The 18998-nt window shown below is 52.9% G+C and overlaps 1 protein-coding gene across 4 annotated transcripts; it reads left to right on the forward strand.

Moving 5' to 3' along the window:
- The first annotated feature begins 6085 nt into the window (after positions 1-6085).
- On the forward strand, positions 6086-10691 carry KRT13 (keratin 13). Of its 4 annotated transcripts, XM_003279429.4 has the most exons (8): positions 6086-6612; positions 7950-8032; positions 8230-8386; positions 8575-8736; positions 8861-8986; positions 9079-9299; positions 9928-9953; positions 10310-10691. In XM_003279429.4, the coding sequence occupies exons 1-8, from the start codon at positions 6142-6144 to the stop codon at positions 10414-10416; spliced, it is 1353 nt and encodes a 450-aa protein (XP_003279477.1). In that variant the 5' UTR covers positions 6086-6141; the 3' UTR covers positions 10417-10691. The 4 variants fall into 4 exon arrangements, with proteins under 4 accessions (XP_003279477.1, XP_003279478.1, XP_030664056.1 ...); XM_003279430.4 differs by lacking the exon at positions 9928-9953; XM_030808196.1 differs by lacking the exons at positions 9928-9953; positions 10310-10691 and having other exon boundaries at positions 6086-6245; positions 6433-6612; positions 9079-9418.
- The last annotated feature ends 8307 nt before the right edge of the window (positions 10692-18998 follow it).

Here is an 18998-nt window from a genome sequence, read left to right on the forward strand (position 1 = left end):
AAGCAGCCAGCAAAGGGTTTTCTCAGCCTTTGATTTCCAAAACTAACAACCTCTGTGAAAGGTGCAGAGAGGCAAGATGACTTCGCCTATGGGCTGCGTCCAGCGTGCCTTCTCTCTGGGCCAGACTCTGGCTTAGGGGTAGGAGGAAAATCCCCTATCTCCCTGAAGTACCTATTTCTGCTCTCCTGGGATGCCTGGAGGGGCTGTCAGAGAAATCCTTGGAACTTGCCAAATCCTGTCCCCAGCCGGACCCTGGAGTGAGACACCCGCATCCAGGGATGGTTCATGCCCTGCTGAGCCTTTAAGTAGTCTCTGGGCAGCAAGGGTACACCTTCTGACTGCCCTGGGTGGAGGTCAGGCTTGGTTTCCAGCCAATCAGAGAAGCAGGCAGTGGGCGATGCCCCTCCCTTCTCCCCACAGAGAGAGGGCGGCTTTCCGACCAGAGATTAGGGCCTTGGGTGTGTCCTCTGCTCAGGCTGGGCTTCTTAGACCAGCCATAAGACATGCTTGCTGCTATCTCCCTGAGGACTGTGGCTGGCCCCTGCCTCTCTCTGGGTTTCAGTTTCCCCACTTTTCAATTGGGAGTCTGGCTGGACAAGATGATCCTGAGGGTCTCTATGAGACAATCTGTATCCTGGGACCTCAGAAGGGAGCCTGTGACAGCAGGGACTGTGTTCACTGTCTTCACTGCTGAATTCTCAGTGCGAGTGCTAAATAAATATTTGTTTAATGCGTGAACTTGCTTCTCCTTTGCTTTTTCCTGTCTTAGACATTCATCAGTATGCTGGGCATGTGCCCACCTGGTGGCCACCTGGCCACCTGTCCCTCCATGGGCAGCTAGCAGCACAGGGGGAAAATAAGGAGCAGACAGCTTTTCTCCTGACATTTTTTTCCTATTACCACCTGCGGCTCTCCTGAATTGGAGCTGGGGTGACCCCATTGGACACCACTCATCTTTGCCAATCCTCACCTAAAGCCAGGGGACAAAATATCCCTGAAACAGCATCTCAGGCTTTTATCCTGAGCTTTCCTGTGCCAGGAGCAGGATTTGGGGGTATATTCAGCAAAGATCCCTTCGTCAGGGAACCTGAGATGGAGTGGGAGAAATAAACTAGGAAATTCACCTCCTCTCATTTGCCTGCTTGCTGGGCACCATGCTGGCAGTAGAGACCAGAAAGGGAAGGGAAGCAAAGCAATGCGTCCCTGCCGGGTGGAGGCTCAGAGGAATTCTGACAGGTCACTGAGCAATGCTGAGCTTGCATTTCCTCATCTGTAAAAGGGAGGCAGTAGCAACCTCCTGCCTGCCCAGCACCTCCTGTGTCTCAGGTATCTGAGGAGCCTGGAATATTAACTCATCTAGTGCCCATTTTTCAGTGGTGACCACTGAGGCACTGAGAGGTTGGGTGACTTTCCCAAGATTACACAGCGAGTTGGTAGTGGATGGAGGATTGAAACTCAGGTCTATCTTGTCCAAAGCCCTTGCTGAGCTCACTGGGTATCTGAGAAGCCAGTGGTGGTGTAAAGGGGATTTTAAAAATTTGGGTGCTGTAGAAATGCAAGAGCCTAAGGCATTGAGGCTTAGCCTTGAAAGACTTCTGGGTGGTGCTGTGCCAAGCAGGCATCTCTGAGGAGTGGGAGCTGCCCAGAGGGCCTGGGGTGACTCTCTGGGGAGGGGTTGCCTTTCAGGAGAGGCCTCTTCCCTGTGGAGGAGCCTTGAGACCCTTTTTGAGGTTGGTCGGTCGTCCTGGATTCTGGGTCCTATGGAGTCCAGGGAGAGAGGTGCCTGATCCAAGCAAGGAATTCCAGATTAGAATCTGAGCGACAGGGTTGAAGCCTCACCTCTGCAGATAAACAATCTAATGACTGTGGACAAATCTTTGAGAATCAGCGACTCAGAAAGAACCTGCTGAAGGAAACTTAGAAATCATTTCAATGTAAGGCCCATGATGAGCTGGTGGTACAGCTGGAAATTCATGCATTTTTCCCCCCTTATTCCCCTTATTCCTGGGCCTCAGTAGTCTGGGCCTTGGCATTCTGGGCCTCAGATTCCCCACAGGTGACATGAGGGGGCTGGATGAGAAAGTTCCTACAACAATTTTGTGCTGAATGAGCACTCCCACGGGCGGGAAGCAGGACAGTCCACAGGCCCGGCCTGGGGAGACAGGTTGGCCTGAGAAAGGGAAAGGCCAGAGAAGATACCCTTGCTTGGATGGAGATGGTGCCAGCACTGGCCTGAAAGGGGCTTACCATGGACACGATTGCACTTTCGAGTTTGGGAAATGTGTTTAACCTCTCTGGGCCTCAGCTTTCTCACCTGAGAAAAGGGTATAATAAAAACAATAGAGTGGCTTTGAGGACCGAATGAGATTACATCTGTGGTGTTTAATACAGGCTTCAATAAATGTTAGCTGGTGTTATTTTTATTATAATCTTTTAACATATATAGAATGTGAATATAGAAAAGAACCCCTACTTTTTCCTATCTATACCCATGCTCAACATAGAACAGTTCTGTGTCCTCCTATCAAACAATCCTCTGAAACCAACTGGGTGTCCTAGAAGTCAATGCTATTCTGGTACTAACTGTAGTTAGCACGGACCCCACAGATTAGGGGCTCAGTCCCACCAGGCTGCCCCCACAGCCAACTTCAGATGCCAACTGCAAAGAGTAGGTCCTGAGGTGACCCACAACTTCTGTCTGACTTGGCTACAAATCACCACAAGGGGTTGATGACCCCCTTCTCGGGTTCAATAATTTGGTAGCACAGCTCACAGAACCCAGGAAAGCAGTATACATATTGTTGCCAATTTATGACAAAGGGTATTTTAAAGGAAAAAATGGGCAGCCAGATGAAGAGATACACAGGGCGAGGTGCAGAGGTGTCTTGAGAGCAGGAGCGTCTGTCCTTGTGAAGTTGGGGTGCACCATCCTCCTGGGACATGGATGTGTTCTTGCTCACCAACCTGGAAGCTCTCTGAACCCCATAGTTCAAGGATTTGTATGGAGGCTTCATCACATAGCCATAGTCAATTACAAACTCCGTGTCCGGCCTTTCTCCCGTTCCCGGAGGACCAGGGATGGGGTGGGCTGAAAGTCTTCGCGGTGACCAGCCTCCCTCTGGGAGCTCACCAAGAATCACCTCATTAGAACAGAAGATGCTCCTTTCACTAGGAGATTCTAAGGTAGTAAAAGTTCTATGTGAGAAACTGGGCTTAAAGACTAAATATTAGAACAAAGATGCTCCTAGCACCCTTATTACTCACGGAATTACAAGAGTTTAAAAACATTCAGCGATCATACATCTGAATTCACAGCAAGGCTGCTGAGATGTCATCAGGGTAGAGAAGGCCAGAGGCCAGGTCTAAATCTTGCTTTCTTGGTGTCCTTGGATAAGTGACTTTCCCTCCCTGAACCTTGGCTGCCTCATCTATAAAATGGGGCTGATTTAAACCCTCTCCCGTTGTGAGACTTGGTGACAGTGTGTTAAGCCCAGCCTTGCTTGCAGGGGGTACTCATGAATGCAGTTTTGCTGCTCCTTCCCTTGAAACGTTCTTGAGAGGAGACCGCAGTCATTGGGTTTCTTTTTGTTGTTGTTGTTGTCGTTTTTGCCAAAAAGCAAAGCGGAAAGCTTAAGACGAGGTAGCAGTGCCTCAGCCCCAGCGCTCTCTCCTTCTTCCATTAGGACCAGGGTGGAAATAGGAAAAAAGATGGGTCCCTGGTTAGATCTCTGTCCAACTTCCTCCCAGAGGGCTCTGGGATTCACTGCAGGTTGGAGGAAGGCAGTCCTGTGTCAAGGCATTACAAGTCCCCGCTAAGCGGGGAGAGGCTGTGCCCTGACCCCGCGAAGGAAGGAATGTCACGGGCCACTCCGTGTTTGTGTTACTGGGGCTTTGGAAGATCTGCGGCATTGTTACTCTAAGAGGCGTTGGCCTGAACCTGCTTGTCAGCCCTGGGAGGTTTGGGGCATTGTTACCCCAGGCCTGGCAGGTTCCATTAATCACCTTCTTGTCAGTTTTGATCCTCTACCGAGAGAGCAAGAGCTCCTGCTTTGGGCTGAATCACCCCTTTTCAGAGAGAGAGAGAGCTGAGCCACCAGCTTGGGCAGGAGGGCCGGGCAGGGTCAGGGGTCAGCCCGAATCCCTGGCGTTGCCAGGCTGTTAGAACACTGGCAACGTGCCCTGGCTCTGTCCCTGCTGATACACCTGTGTGAAGCACAGGCCCGCTTCTCTACCCCAGAAAACAAAGGCCCAGAAAGCCCTGACTCAGATTTCTCCTTTCTGATCTTGCTGAATCAGTGAAGGGGGTTCCAGGAGAACCTCATGCCTGTGCCACCCCACCCAGCCCCTGGCATGGTATCATCCAGACCTTTGCAGCTGCTGTGGGCCAGAAAGCTGCTCCCAAGATGCCATCGCAGCAACCCTGGCCGCTTGTGAGTGGGGCCTGGGAGTCGGAGTTCAGGGTCCTCCGTTGTCAGCCCTGGAATGGAGGACCTTCTATCCTGGCCTCACAGATGCCATCTGAGGTCCTTTTCTCCCTGCCTGAATGGGGAAGCTGCCTCTGGCAGGGTTCTTACACAGTCCCTGAGTTTCTCAGCCACATCTCAGGATCCTAAGCAGAGACCCTGGCCTCGGGTCCTGTGTCACATCCTCTTATGTGGCCTCTTGGCTGGGACAGACCTCATATGACTGGCGTACTAGAAAGGACCCCGCTCACCTTATTACAGGGCCATCTTCCTGGATGTGGCTGTGCCCTAAAGCAGTCAGTGTAATGGAGTGATTCAACCCAAGGACCAGACTGACCCAGGCATCTCAACCTCAACACTATTGATATTTTGCGTCTGATGATTCTTTGCTGCGGGGACTGTCCTGCACCCTATAGGATGTTTAGCAGCATCCCTGGTGTTTAGCTATCAGTAGTACCCCCAAGTTGTGACAACCAAAATGTTCCTAGACATTGTCAAATGTCCCCTGGGGAGCAAAGCAGCCTCTAGCTGAGGACCTCTGAACCTGTCTGTGGAGACAGAAGTTGGAAGAGTGGTTACATCAGGGGTGTGGAGTCAGGTAATTGACTGGGAAAAGGTACAAGGACCTTTACGGAACGCTGGGAATGTCCTGGGTGGTGTTTACACAGGTCGTGCATATCCGTGCATGACATCAAGCTGGACACGTGATCTATACATTTTACTGTACGAAAAATGTACCTAAAAAAATGCACCTTAGCGTCAGACAGAACCAGACTTGGATTTCAGTACTGATTCTGCCCTTAAGGTTCATTTTCCTCATGTGTAAATGGGGGCAATAGTAGGACCCTCCTCCTGGGGCTGCCATGAAGGTTAAATGAGATGATGAGTGTAAAGTAACTTCACCCAGTTCCTGCCTGTGGTGAGGGCTCTGACAATATTCGCTATGATAATGGACAGGGCCACCTCCTCTTTCCATGCCTGAGGTTCCACAGCTGTGTCTGATGGTCCCTACGATTCCTTAAGGTCTCTGTCACTGTGACTTTTTCTGATGGCCTTGGAGCTATTTCTTTCTCAGTCTAAATACTTTCAAGGCAGTTGATTCTATCGGACCAAGCGAAGTTTGTCATCAGAGTTGCTGGGGCCCCTGGAGTAGATGAAGTGCTCAGAAGGATCCAGGACATCCCAGTCAGAAGTTTTAGGTATAGAAAAAAGGAAGGTCGAGGGCTACGGTGACCTTGAAAGCACAGAGCTACTCTGCAGCCACCACTTTCCTCGCAGAAGCTCCTGGCAGGCCTCTGCATCTCAGGTCCTGTCCTAATACTGGGTGGGGCTCAGAGCCTCCACAGTGAACTTCTTAAGTGGAGGTGAAACAGAATTCACTTGTCAAGAGGGCAGTCTCAGGCAGAGTGTTGTCCCCTCTGAATCATTCCTTTTGTTAAGGATTAAAAAAAAAGCCACCCCCAAAAGGCACAACTCACCCTGGAGAGAGCAGAGGTAACTAAGCTTGTGGGAAACAGAAGTGCAGTTGGCACCAAGTCAGAGGGTGGGGAAGGGAGGAGAGAAGACATCCAGCCCCTATGGAGGTGTATAAAAGGTGTCCACTCCGGGGAAGAGCCACAGTCCTCGGCCCAGGCCAAGCAAGCTTCTGTCTGCATCTGCTCTCAATCCTGCTCTCACCATGAGCCTCCGCCTGCAGAGCTCCTCCGCCAGCTATGGCGGTGGTTTCGGGGGTGGCTCTTGCCAGCTGGGAGGAGGCCGAGGTGTCTCTACCTGTTCAACTCGGTTTGTCTCCGGGGGATCAGCTGGGGGCTACGGAGGTGGCGTGAGCTGTGGTTTTGGTGGAGGGGCTGGTAGTGGCTTTGGAGGTGGCTATGGAGGTGGCCTTGGAAGTGGCTTTGGTGGGGGTTTTGCTGGTGGCTTTGTTGACTTTGGTGCTTGCGATGGCGGCCTCCTCACTGGCAATGAGAAGATCACCATGCAGAACCTCAACGACCGCCTGGCTTCCTACCTGGAGAAGGTGCGCGCCCTGGAGGAGGCCAATGCCGACCTGGAGGTGAAGATCCGTGAATGGCACCTGAAGCAGAGCCCAGCTAGCCCTGAGCGGGACTACAGCCCCTACTACAAGACCATTGAAGAGCTCCGGGACAAGGTGAGCCCTTGGAAGCTGAGGAGGGGTCCTCCATGCAGGGCAGAGCCTCCAAGGCCAAGAAACACAGTGTTGTGGGGGACTAGGTGTGGACGGAATTCACAAACTTCTCGCAGGGGAAAAGCCTACTCTTTTACTACCAAGAGTCTCTACCTCTGATGGGCTTTCTCGTGCCACAACTCCCCAAATGCATTTTCTCTCATTATTCATTTTTATGATTGTTATTACTCATGTCAGTTTTTTTTTACTGCTTTCCAGACAGTTATGTTATTCATGACTCGATCTCTATAATCCTAACCTACTGAGTTATCTGGAAACGTGACAGGTTTAAAAGCCACCAAGAATGCATGAAATCAACAGAGAAAGAGAGTCGTGTTCATTCAGTGCCCTGGGAATAATTCTTTACTTTGTAGGGGACCCATTCAAACTGGTATTCTCAACTGGCAATGGCCAAGTTGGGGGAGAGAGAGGCAGAGGCTTAGGCAGTGCTGAGCCTGGGTGCCCTTTGTCGAGCCCTGTCTGTTGGGCTTTGATACCAGCCTGTTGGAGCAGAAATCTACCAGCCTGGGCTGAGTCCTGGCCACGTGGAGCAGGCTTTCAGTGCTTTGGAATAAAAACGTTTAGACAAGAAATTCAAACGGATGGGAATATTTGTTGGATTTCCCCTCCACTCAGCTGGGAGGTCAGCTCCAGCAAAGTGATTGTGAGATATGTGGCACCAAGCCAAGTCCCTCCTGACTTTCAGGGGAGGGATCTCAAGACAGTGGCCTAGGGAGGGTGCTAGTCTGAGGCTGCTGAGGCATGACAAACCAAAGATGTTCTCAGCAGGTCGTTCCTCAGAAATGCACTCCCTGCATCTCCCCCAGCGTGCTCAGACACGGAATATTAAAGTGATAGAAACGATTGGAGGGGATGCAGCCCCACTCCTCACTTTACAGAAGAGCAATGGAGGCCCAGAGGGAAATGCCTTGTCCCAGCTCACAGGACAGTTTAGAGGCAGAGCCCCATGGGAACCAGGTCCTGCCCATGTTTTCCCAGGCCACCTCCTCAAGCACGTGGACCCCCCAGAGCAAGCTTGTCTAACCTGTGGCCGGTGGGCTGCATGTGGCCCAGGACAGCCTTGATTGAGGCCTAACACAAATTTGTAAGCTTTCTTAAAACATTATGAGTTTTTTTTTGTTTTTTTTTTTTGCCAACTTCTTTTTAGCCTATCAGCTATCGTTAGTGTTAGCGTATTTTATGTGTGGCCCAAGACAATTCATCTTCTTCCAATGTGGCCCAGGGAAGCCAACAGACTGGACACCCATACCCTAGAGGTTACCTTCTTCTGCATTTTGTAGATCCTGACTGCCACCATTGAAAACAACCGGGTCATTCTGGAGATTGACAATGCCAGGCTGGCTGCGGACGACTTCAGGCTCAAGTGAGTTTTTTTTCCCCCTCTCTCTCCTTTCCCAGGAGTCTCTTAGTTTAGACAAAACCTCATCTGACCAATGACATTGGAGCATCCCAGGAGTGAAGGTCTGAAAGTATTGGAGTCTAGTGCAGGGGTAGGGAGAGTGTCTCATATCATTTATGTCTTGCTTTTTCAAGAAACATTTAATTTTTTTACTATTTTAGGTATGAGAATGAGCTGGCCTTGCGCCAGAGTGTGGAGGCCGACATCAATGGCCTGCGCCGGGTGCTGGATGAGCTCACCCTGTCTAAGACTGACCTGGAGATGCAGATCGAGAGCCTGAATGAGGAGCTGGCCTACATGAAGAAGAACCATGAAGAGGTGAGTGGGGATTGCCAGCTGCCCTGGGCTGAACCACCTCCAGTGAGAAGGAGGAGCCCTCCCCTGCAGCCGGACACAGTCCTCCACTGTGGGACCTGGAAACACTTTCCAGAACACTCTGCCAGCACTCAGAGCCAAGGAGAGGGAGGATGAGGAGCCTCACGCCTCTTCCTTTCCCATCTCCACAGGAGATGAAGGAATTCAGCAACCAGGTGGTCGGCCAGGTCAATGTGGAGATGGATGCCACCCCAGGCATTGACCTGACCCGCGTGCTGGCAGAGATGAGGGAGCAGTACGAGGCCATGGCGGAGAAGAACCGCCGGGATGCTGAGGAATGGTTCCACGCCAAGGTACCTGGCCCTCCCACCCCACATAGCCCACCCCATATAGCCAGGGGAGCTGGGCGGACACAGCCTCTTGGTCAGGCTGCTTGAGCTGAGCTTCCCCACCACCTTCTTCCTGATTGCATTTCAGAGTGCAGAGCTGAACAAGGAGGTGTCTACCAACACTGCCATGATTCAGACCAGCAAGACAGAGATCACGGAGCTCAGGCGCACACTCCAGGGCCTGGAGATTGAGCTGCAGTCTCAGCTGAGCATGGTATGCCTGTGGCCTCCTGTCCAGTGGCCACCACCTCTAGGTTTCCCTCTGGCCTGGCTCCACCTGTAACAACTTCTCTGTTGCTCCACCAGAAAGCCGGGCTGGAGAACACAGTGGCAGAGACGGAGTGCCGCTACGCCCTGCAGCTGCAGCAGATCCAGGGGCTCATCAGCAGCATCGAGGCCCAGCTGAGTGAGCTCCGCAGCGAGATGGAGTGCCAGAACCAAGAGTACAAGATGCTGCTGGACATCAAGACACGTCTGGAGCAGGAGATTGCCACCTACCGCAGCCTGCTAGAGGGCCAGGACGCCAAGTAGGTCCTCTCCAGCCTCTTAGGATAGTGACTGCAGGACCCGTGGGTGTCAGAGCAGGCAGGGCCTTAGACATCCACCCCCACAAGTCACAGAGGAGACCCCTCACTATCTGACTTTATGGGGACATTTCCTTGGTAGGCTGCAGGGTTAACACCTGTAAACTTTCTAATTCGGGCCTCCGAGTTAGACTGGAGGGAATAGAGACCATGGAGGGAACATCTGATATTGGAAAAATATGAGCTTGGATTCAGCTCAGCTGAACAAAGCTATTACTATGGTGCTTTAACTGACTTTAGACCCTTTGCAGAGATCAAGCCACCCCTGTGACTCAGGGCTCAGGTGGAGGGGTGCGGGTTTGGGCAATCCAGAGGGAGGACAAACATCCTGAATCTTGTGGCTAATAAAATCACCCCTTGAGACCTCTCAGACAGACAGATAGAGAGGAAAGACAGACAGTCCTGGTGGGCACCTGATGCTGCTGTCCCTTGAGCTAGGGGCACAGCTAGGAGGCACTAGAGTCCAGCCCAGGAGCTCGAAATGATAAGCTGAGGCACTCCCCCAGAGGAACAGGTAAGCACCTGCCCTCAGTTACCCTCTGCTCATGGCCACCTCTCTCCTCTCTCCCAGGATGATCGGTTTCCCTTCCTCAGCAGGTAAGGGAACAGCCCCATGGTGTGGGGGGAGGCGGAGTTAGGCTCCCATTCACTGCCCCAATGGGGGTGGGAGCTGGCGGGGAGGGAGGGAGCCAGTGCTGGGCTCTCCAGTGTAGGGACGGGGAGAGCTGGGGTGGAAGTGGTCATTCGCTCATTGATTTTCCTTTTGAAATTGATGGCTCTGCCCCATAGAGCTATTGGGCTGTCTTGGCAAGAGCCGTCTTTGGGGACAATAAAGAGTCTCCATCCACGTACCACCTGACTAATGAGGAGTTTGTGAGCCCTCCAGGGGGGCTCTGCCCTGTTCTGAGGTGGGTCTTCTCCAGCCTGAGCGTGTCTTGTCTCCTGTTTCCCAGGAAGCGTCAGCCCCCGTAGCACCTCTGTTACCACGACTTCTAGTGCCTCTGTTACCACCACCTCTAATGCCTCTGGTCGCCGCACTTCTGATGTCCGTAGGCCTTAAATCTGCCTGGCGTCCCCTCCTTCTGTCTTCAGCACCCAGAGGAGGAGAGAGCTGGCAGTTCCCTGCAGGAGACAGGAGGGGCTGCTGGGCCCAAAGCTCAGTCCCTCTGCTCTCAGGACCCCCCGTCCTGACTCTCTCCTGAGGATGGGCCCTCTGTGCTCTTCTCTTCCTGTTGGATCTCTCTCCTCTCTGACCAGGATACTCTTTGGATTCTCAACTTCTCTACCCCAAAGAAAAGATTATTCAATAAAGTTTCCTGCCTTTCTGCAAACATATTTTTGATTCTGGCCTGGTTTCTGAGGTGGCCTCTGCTAGGGGCCTGGTTTAGGGGGTGTGGGGGACACAGCTGGGCGGAGCAGCTAATTCAGACAAGGACAAGCCTGGGGAGCTTCCTATCTAGGAAGGACAGATGCAGGCGCATGGGCCATCTGAGCACACAGGCACAACAACGGCAAACACAGAGGACACAGGCAGCTCACAGACGATGGTGTCCAGCAGGCATGGACAGAGGGAACACACCAGAGGCAGCGCAGGGGCACGTGAGCCAGTTCAACAGCCTTGCAGATTAGGGTGTTCAGTGAGAACAGCAGCTGATAGTAGAGTCAAGGGAGGGTGAAACATGGGCAAAAAGTACAGATGCCTCCGGGGCAGGCTGCAAGGGGCCAGTGAAGGGGTGATCTGGGGAGAAGGAGGCCCAGCCCCCACCTGCTGCCTCCCTACTTCCTGCAGAGAGGTTTCTTCTCAGGCAAATGGCTCCCTGTTGGCCTGAGGCATCCACTCCTAATGTCCTCCCCAGCCCACCCCTAGGTCCTGCCACTCCCAACCACTCCTGGGACCAGCTCCCTGGCTGGCCGCTGCACTAACCTGGCCCCTTCTCTCTCTGCGCTTCCCGCTTTCTCCCTGCCCCTCTGGCTGCCCCTGCTCTGATTCGCAGCCTCTTCTTGCTCTGCTCACTCCTTACACATTGACTCGCCTCCTGGATTCTGGTGTGGCTGTTCTTCTCTTTTTCCTCTTCACTGTCCCCATGGGTCATCCAGGACATAACCGTGGTTACAGTTGCCCGTATGTTCTGATAACGCCCAAACTCGAATCTCCACTGAGGTCCCTCCTGGCCTCAGACTCCCATTGCCAACTGTGAGCCAGACATCACCTCCTTCAATCCACCCATGCAAAAGAGCTCCCATCATCCTCCCAGGTCTGCTCCTTCCTTGCCCTTTATCCCGGAGAACCTGGAAAGCTGAGCCAGGAGCCCAAGGGTCATCCTGGCCTCCTCTGTCCCTCACCCCCTTCACAATGCGTCCCGTGGACACTGCATTAGCCATAACTCCTTCCTGGTCCTAACTATGGGCACGTGGCCACAGCCTCCTCACTGGCCTCCCTGCCTCCATGCTTCACACTCCAGCAGGGGCGATTACTGGAAACTGAGTCTTCTTCTCAGCTTAGAGACACCCCAATTGCTCCCCGCTGGTCACTGAGGAAAGCCTAGATTCCCTGCCTGCCTCCAGGTCCTGGTGGTGCAGCTTCTTCTGGCCTCTCCCCAGCTCTGGCTCCTACACTAGCCTCCCTCACTCACCCCAAATTCCTGCCATCCCAAACTGCCCTCGAGGAAGCAGGCAGGTGGCTGGGCACCCTGGGGATTTTGTTCGATGAGAGACCTCCGTCTGACCCAACCTTCTTCTCTCCTCTCTCTCCACACTCCTGTCTTTGTTTTACTGGAGACTACCAGCTTTTTATTCAAAATTCAGACTGAGATGGACGCCTCCTCCTCTGCAGCACCCGGCTGGGGTGGGGCACACTTGCGTGTTTACATGTGTGTGCCCATCTGTCCTAGCACTGACAGTGTCACCTCAGTGTCACTGAAGTGACAGTGAGGAAGGCAGGGCTGTGCCTTCCTCAAAGGGGAGGGGGTCTCTCATCCAACAGAGTGCAGGTGGGCTCTGTCAGTGCCGATGAAAGGCAGAGGTGAATGAACAACCTGGGGAAACGCCCCTCCAGTGCCATTTTATTTTTGTTAAGGGGCTTAAGGCAGAGGGTAGATGGAGTTCCAGCACCCTGGCCATCTGCCCCCTTCCTCTGGCACCGTCCTCATATTCCCTTCCCTCCCCTCTGCTGCTCCCCTCTGTGGTCTCCCCCTTCCTTGTCTTCCTTCTCTTCCCCCACCTCAAGCCTGGGTATGGGCTGCACGTAGTTGTCTTATTCACACAGTGGTTGCTCAGACGGGCCTGGCCTAGCTTGCTAAGCTAGCAGAAAGGTGTCCACCCTCCACCATTCCAAATCCCACCCCAGACCCCGCCACTCACTTGTTCCTACAGAACAAGGTGGGGCTCTGCTCAAGTTCATGCACCTGGAACAGCACCAGGAGCTAAGGCATTAAAGAGAAACAGGACATGCCCTTGCTCCTGGCACCTTTTAACGATTTTGATAACCTATTTGGTCAGCAGCTATCTATTGAGTGACCGCTGTATACCAGGCACCGTGTGGGGTCCTGGAGAAAGAGAGACAGGTGAAAAGAAGGCTCTATCTTCAAGGAGTCCATGGGTTAACAGGAAGGTAGGAGGAGACACCCACACCAATGAACTGTCACAGTCTTCACAATTCTGCTCAGGTTTCATCATTTGCTCTAGGTCTTCTCTGGTCTTCCCCACCGATCCCAGCAAGACCCTGTGCTGTCAGCAATGACTGGAGTGCAATGTTTGTGGAGCCTAGAGCCACGGGGACCTGATTTGCATTTGCAATCCTGGGCAAGTTACTTAACCTTCCTGGCCTCACTTCCTCATCTGCTAAGTTTTCCTTCCTCATAGGTTAATTAAAGTCAAGTGCTCAGAATAGTCACGGGTGCATAGTAAGTGCTCAGTAAACAAGATACCTCTGGTCATGATCTTTCTGGTTCTCTTTTCTAAGCTATGCATTCCTTCTGGGTAGGGCTGGTTTCATCGTCAATCTCATCCTCATACCTAGAATGTTATAAGGGCTCAATAAATATATTGAATGGAGAAATGAGGGAATAAATAGATACAAGCTACGGGAAATGAAAGTGGTAAGTAAGCATTGTACAGAGGGCACAGGAGCCCTTATCCTAGACTGAGAGAGGGGCCTGGGGTCTCAAAGCTGAGCTACCCTGGCTGCTCCAAGGTACCCTGGGGTCCAGATCCCAGGGCTTAGGGGGCCTGGAGCAGCCCCTCTTCCTGAGACCCTGGGCATGGCTATTTAGGGGCAGCCCCCTCGTTCTCTGAGCTAGTTTTGCAAAACTTGGTGGGGGGTGAGGGTAGTCGCCCACAGGAGCAGTGAAATGAGCTGCACTCTAGGCCCAGTGGGGACTCTGGTCTGGGAGCTTTTCACCCAGACCCCAGGGAGGACACTGAGAAGCTGGGCCCCATTTGAGGACCTATGTGGCCCCATCAGGAATCCTGGGGAAGCTCAGAGGGCAGGCCAAGAGCAGGTGTTTCTGCCAAAGCTACCCCAGGAGCCTTCCTGAGTCGGGAGTAGCAGGTGGTCATCCTGGCTGTATGGTCAGAAGGGTGGGAGAGGCAGTGGGTGGGGAATCTGCCTCATTCTCCCTGGGACTCAACTCTTTATCAGGTGTGGGGCGGCCATTCAAGCAAGGGCAGATTTATCAGGCCTGCTGAGCCAATGCTCCCCTTCCCAGGGTTGACCTAGGTGCCACGCCCATGCCAGTCTCACACCGCTGATTCCCAGTGCTGTGGCTATGAGGAAACAGCCCCTTTCCATTGGCAGCTGGCTAATCTCCATGCCAATGACTGTTTGTGAATGAGGCCATGTCAGCACAAAAGATGCCAGAATGAAAGAGATAACGGAAAGGGGGACACAGTAGTGCATCCTTTACTCTCATCCTTTCTTTCATTTCATCTTTACAGCAAGCCCATGAATTGGCACAGCTGTGCCCATTTTACACATGGAAAGACTGAGGTCTGGACGGGGTCAAAGACCTGCCCAGTGGGAGAGCTGGGACCTGTGGTTCCAATGTGCTTTCCAAGACTGGGGCTGGTCCTTTGCCAAGGGTCAAGCATTCGGCTCCAGGAATCTGGGGGAGAAGCGAGGCTCTCTCCCAGACCCCAAAGCCTGGGGGATGAAGGAATCAAGCCTGCGATGTTCCTGGGGTGTCTTGGCGCCTCAGAGCCAGGTTGGGTTCTGGAGGGAGGAGGGCAGCGGGTGGCCCACACAGGTGGAGAGACGTGGCACTGTTCTGTGACTCCTGGCGCTTCAGCCACCTCCTCCTCACCCCGAGCAACAGGCACCTCCCTCTCTTCTGGGCTCCACCCTGGGGAATGAGCCAGGCTGCTGCCCTCCTCAATGCGGTGGCTGTCCTGCCCGGGCCCTGCAGGGGGCAGGCTCGCCCCAGAAAGCAGATCAGTGCCTCGATGGCCACCTGCTGGGATACACGGTGGAGGCGCTGGGCCTGGTCTCAACATGGGGCCCCGTCTGGTCCCCAGCTGAGCCCTTGACAAGCAGGGTGTGGCTGCAGGCACATTCCAGGCCTGAGACCCCCTTGATGCCTGTTCCCCCTCTGTGTTGGGTGATAGCTTTGAGGATCCATAGAAGATCCTGAGTATGAGATGGGGTGTCTGGGCCTTCCTGGCAGGGGACTGTCACTGTCCCAGCCAAGGGAAGCTCTGGGGAAGATTAGGAAGCAAAGTCACAGCAGGGGGTGCAGGACGATGGGTGTGATGGACTCTTCCGGCTTTTTTTTTTTTTTTTGAGAAAGAGTCTTGCTCTGTCACCCAGGCTGGAGAGCAGTGGCATGATCTCTGCTCACTGCAACCTCTGCCTCCTGGGTTCAAGCAATTCTTCTCCCTCAGCCTCCCAAGTAGCTGGGATTACAGACGTGCACCACCACACTCAGCTAATTTTTGTATTTTTAGTAGAGACAGGGTTTCACCATGTTGGCCAGGCTGGTCTCTAACTCCTGACCTCAGGGGATCCACCTGCCTCGGCCTCTCAGAGTGCTGGGATTACAGACATGAGCCACTGTGCCCGGCCACTTCCAGCTTTTCTTATCCAGCTGTGGGGGCCCTTCCTTCCTCCCTGCCTGGGTCAGGGCATCTGAGGCATGGCCCAGGGACCTGCCCTCTTTTGGATGGTGTCCCTGGGACTGTTGGTGGCTGGAGCGGAGTGGAATATGTGGGTTGTGTCCTTTTGAGCAGCTCCTCTGGGGGCTTCGAAAGAGCTGGGCACACTTCACACCCTCCATTCTCCTGCAGAGTTTGAAAGAAAATAAGCAGGTGGCGGGTGCTGCTGAGACTTGCACAGCCACCTGTTGGAGGTGGGTATTTGGGGGACTTGGCCAAGAGCTGGTATCCCTTTTTATGAACAGTCATAATGACTGTGGCTTCTTTCATCCAAGGATCTCAGACCAGTTTGAAAGTAAAATCCACAGTGTCAGGCATGGTTAATTACAGCCCGGAGCCCGCAGTCTGGTTTGCAGACACGCTGTTGTTCATAGGAAGAGAGTCGAATCAATTGCATGCCGGCCCCTGTAAATGCAGACTACAAGTCCAATCAAACAGGGTGTTTGGAAAATTCACTTAATGGTTCAGCTAAGTGATACTTGAATCAAGGGGACGCTAGACACTGAGGTACCAGCTCTTTTCTCCCAGTGGGCCTGGCTGTGCATCTCCCACAATTACAGCTTCTTCAAGCACACCAGGGAGAGAAAGGACGCTCTGAAATGCTCCAACCATAAAAGTGGGGTGGGGGAGTTAGGGACTCGGGGAGTTAAGGACTCAGTGAGTCTGAGCAGGAGACTGTGGACTCTTCCAGATGGGAGATGGCAGCCAGTGCAGCTGTGCAGGGAGCGCTGGCCCCAGGGGAGAAGGCGGTGGGCCCTGAGATGTGGAAGGCTGAGCTTGGCCACAAGAGGACCAGAGAGGTATGGCTTAAGGCTGGGGTCAGGGTGGCTCTCTGGGCATCTGCCACGGCAAAAGCAGCTTGGAGCAGAACCCTGAAGTCCTGGGCAAGTGCAAAAACCACATCCCAGGGGGAGAAAAATACTTTTGTATTTTGGGGGAGATGAGATTTCTAGAGTAACTCTGGTCTGGTCAAGTGGGACTTTGAAGGCCCGATGAAGGTCAAGGCCTGATGGGGGCTCAGCAACAGGCCAGGAACAGCAGGTTGGGAAGCTGGACCTATGCTCCTCGTAGGGCCCTAGAATCTCAGGAGGAGCCACCATTCAGGACCAGGACCAACACTGTGGAGGGGCAGCCAGGCAGTCGGGGGGAACTCCTTCACCACTGAGTGCATGTTCAGATTGTCTTGAGCCTGGTGAGGCCGGGTGATAGCAGGGGGCAGGTGGACATTTGGGGCACAAGCTGGGGGGTGGGAAATGGAGCAGAGAGAGTCTTGCTAAATCTTGTCCAGGAAGGTATGAGTCACCCTGTTGAAGGCAGCTGCCATCAGGGTGGAATGTCACTGAGGTGGCCAGGATGGGAGGCAGGATACTTCAGCTTCTGCATCTCCAAGTACTGTTTGGACTTGGGAGGGCAAGAATGATAGCTACTGAGAGTAGGGTGTGAGAGGACAGGAAGGTACGATTCTCCAAGGGAAGCCCTCTATGTCTGACCCTGAGAACAGCCAGCCATGGTGACAGGCCACCAGGGAAGGCGGGAAGGAAGAGCTGCATTTGTTTGGCCAAGGCTCTCAACCAGCGATGTTTCATTAATGAGGGTTTCAGACACAGGACACTCAGATCAGAATTGCAGGCAAACAACAACAACAACAACACACACACACACACACACACACACACACACACACACACTCTATAAGTATGCTCCTAATACCACATTAAAAAAATTTGCTAAATTTGGCAACCCTCTCTTTATCAGGTCTGTGAATGGCCCTGAGTTTTCTACCATCAAAACTGAATAAACAGCCGGGCGCGGTGGCTCATGCCAGCACTTTGGGAGGCCGAGGCAGGCGGATCATGAGGTTAGGAGTTTGAGACCAGCCTGGCCAACAAGGCGAAACTCCTCTCTAATACAAAAAATTAGACAGGCGTAGTGGCGGGCACCTGTAGTCCCAGCTACTCGGGAGGCTGAGGCAGGAGAATGGTGTGAACCCGGGAGGTGGAACTTGCTGTGAGCCAAGATCTCGCCACTGCACTCCAGCCTGGGTGACAGAGCGAGACTCCGTCTCAAAAAACAAAAAAAAAAACCAAACAAACAAAAACTGAATAAACAAGACTTTTCCTGGAGTTTTTGGAAAAATTACATTGGTGGCTAGAAAGGGCTTAATTGTAGGGTTTCCCCCTTCTGTGAGGCTTTCTTCAACTTTGCATACCTGTTGTTGCATGTCTGCACTAGAATCTAACCTAAGCTGACAGTGGATTTGGCATGAGCTGCTGATGGGGTTATTTGACAGAATATATAGAACCCTGCTTTTCAGGGGAGGGGCCAGGGCTCCCAGGTGCTTTGTTGCTTGAACACATTCTTTGTTCCAAGGAAAATTCAGTCGTGTGGAGGAAATGAGAATGAGTTGTGGGTCTCCCAGGGTCCTGGGTGACCGCTGGGTGCTGGGTGGATCTGAAGAGGTTAAAACATGGAATGAACATTTCTTAGGTGCCTCTTCTGGTGGGAAATTCTCTAGCATCTGGGTGTATGGACCTCAAGGGTGGAAGAGGCAGTAGGAGAAAGCCAGAAAGATGGAGCTGAAACCAGCAGGCTGCTCTAACAGAGACAACCATTGGTCTTCTGCAGAGATCTTATTCTTGTTGGTGCCCATTTCTGGTTGGCCTGGCCACCCCAGAGGCTGCTGTCTGGTTTGTTTGCTTCACTATCTTTGGGGCTCTTGGGTGGTGGTGACCAGCATTTTCTGACCAAAGCCCAGAGAAGCATAAAAAGAGATACTCTGCTTGAAGAACTCACTCCCTCCTTGGGCACACTGTGACATCAATGTCTTGTGCATGGAAGGGACTGTTCAGAGCTGGGTAGAAGGAGACTTGGGCTTCACATTTCAGGCCTTTGCCCATGGAGAACCTTGGTTTTCAGATGGAAGTTCATTTGAGTGTGCAGACTTCTTTCTGCCAAAGAAGGGGCCAGAAACTCAGGAGTTGATGTTGAACTTGGCGGCCTTCCAAGATGGGCGTGGGGAAAGGCCAGGATGCTTTCTGTTCCTATGGCAGCATTCCCCTTCTTCCCCCTGCCCCCAAGCTGGGATCATGGTGGACAGGGCATCCTGTCAGCACTACAGCCTGCAGGTGGTGTGAGGGCTTTTGGAAGCTTCTAGAATAAGGGTCAGAGGCCAGATGGAGACTCCTAGCTGAGGGGACTGCTGCAGCTCTGGACACAATCCCAGACCATGCCTCTTTGAGCAGCTGTCTTTTCATAGACAGCTGGGTTAGGCCTCTGAATTAGTATTCCATTAAACCAGGGCAAGTGGTTTGTGCTCTGGAAACAGCACTGGACTGGGGTTCTGACTATATGGGTACCAAGAGCAGTTTCAGTCTCTTAAATCTGTGAAATGACTTCTTGTTTATCAAGCCCCTTTGAATGTGGTTCTCACAATCCCATGATTGTGGTGTTATGACCTCCACAGACCTATTGTGAAAGCTGAGGCTCAGGGATGGA

The sequence above is a fragment of the Nomascus leucogenys genome, unplaced genomic scaffold (assembly GCF_006542625.1).
Source record: "Nomascus leucogenys isolate Asia unplaced genomic scaffold, Asia_NLE_v1 Super-Scaffold_285, whole genome shotgun sequence".
Taxonomy (NCBI): Eukaryota; Metazoa; Chordata; class Mammalia; order Primates; family Hylobatidae; genus Nomascus; species Nomascus leucogenys.

Excerpts from the sequence above, each read along its gene's own strand:
- KRT13 (XM_003279429.4), top strand. The coding sequence starts at position 6,142 with ATGAGCCTCCGCCTGCAGAGCTCCTCCGCCAGCTATGGCGGTGGTTTC. Across the intron at positions 6,613-7,949 it reads TTGAAGAGCTCCGGGACAAG|ATCCTGACTGCCACCATTGA; the intron begins GTGAGCCCTTGG and ends TGCATTTTGTAG. Across the intron at positions 9,300-9,927 it reads CTAGAGGGCCAGGACGCCAA|GATGATCGGTTTCCCTTCCT; the intron begins GTAGGTCCTCTC and ends CCTCTCTCCCAG.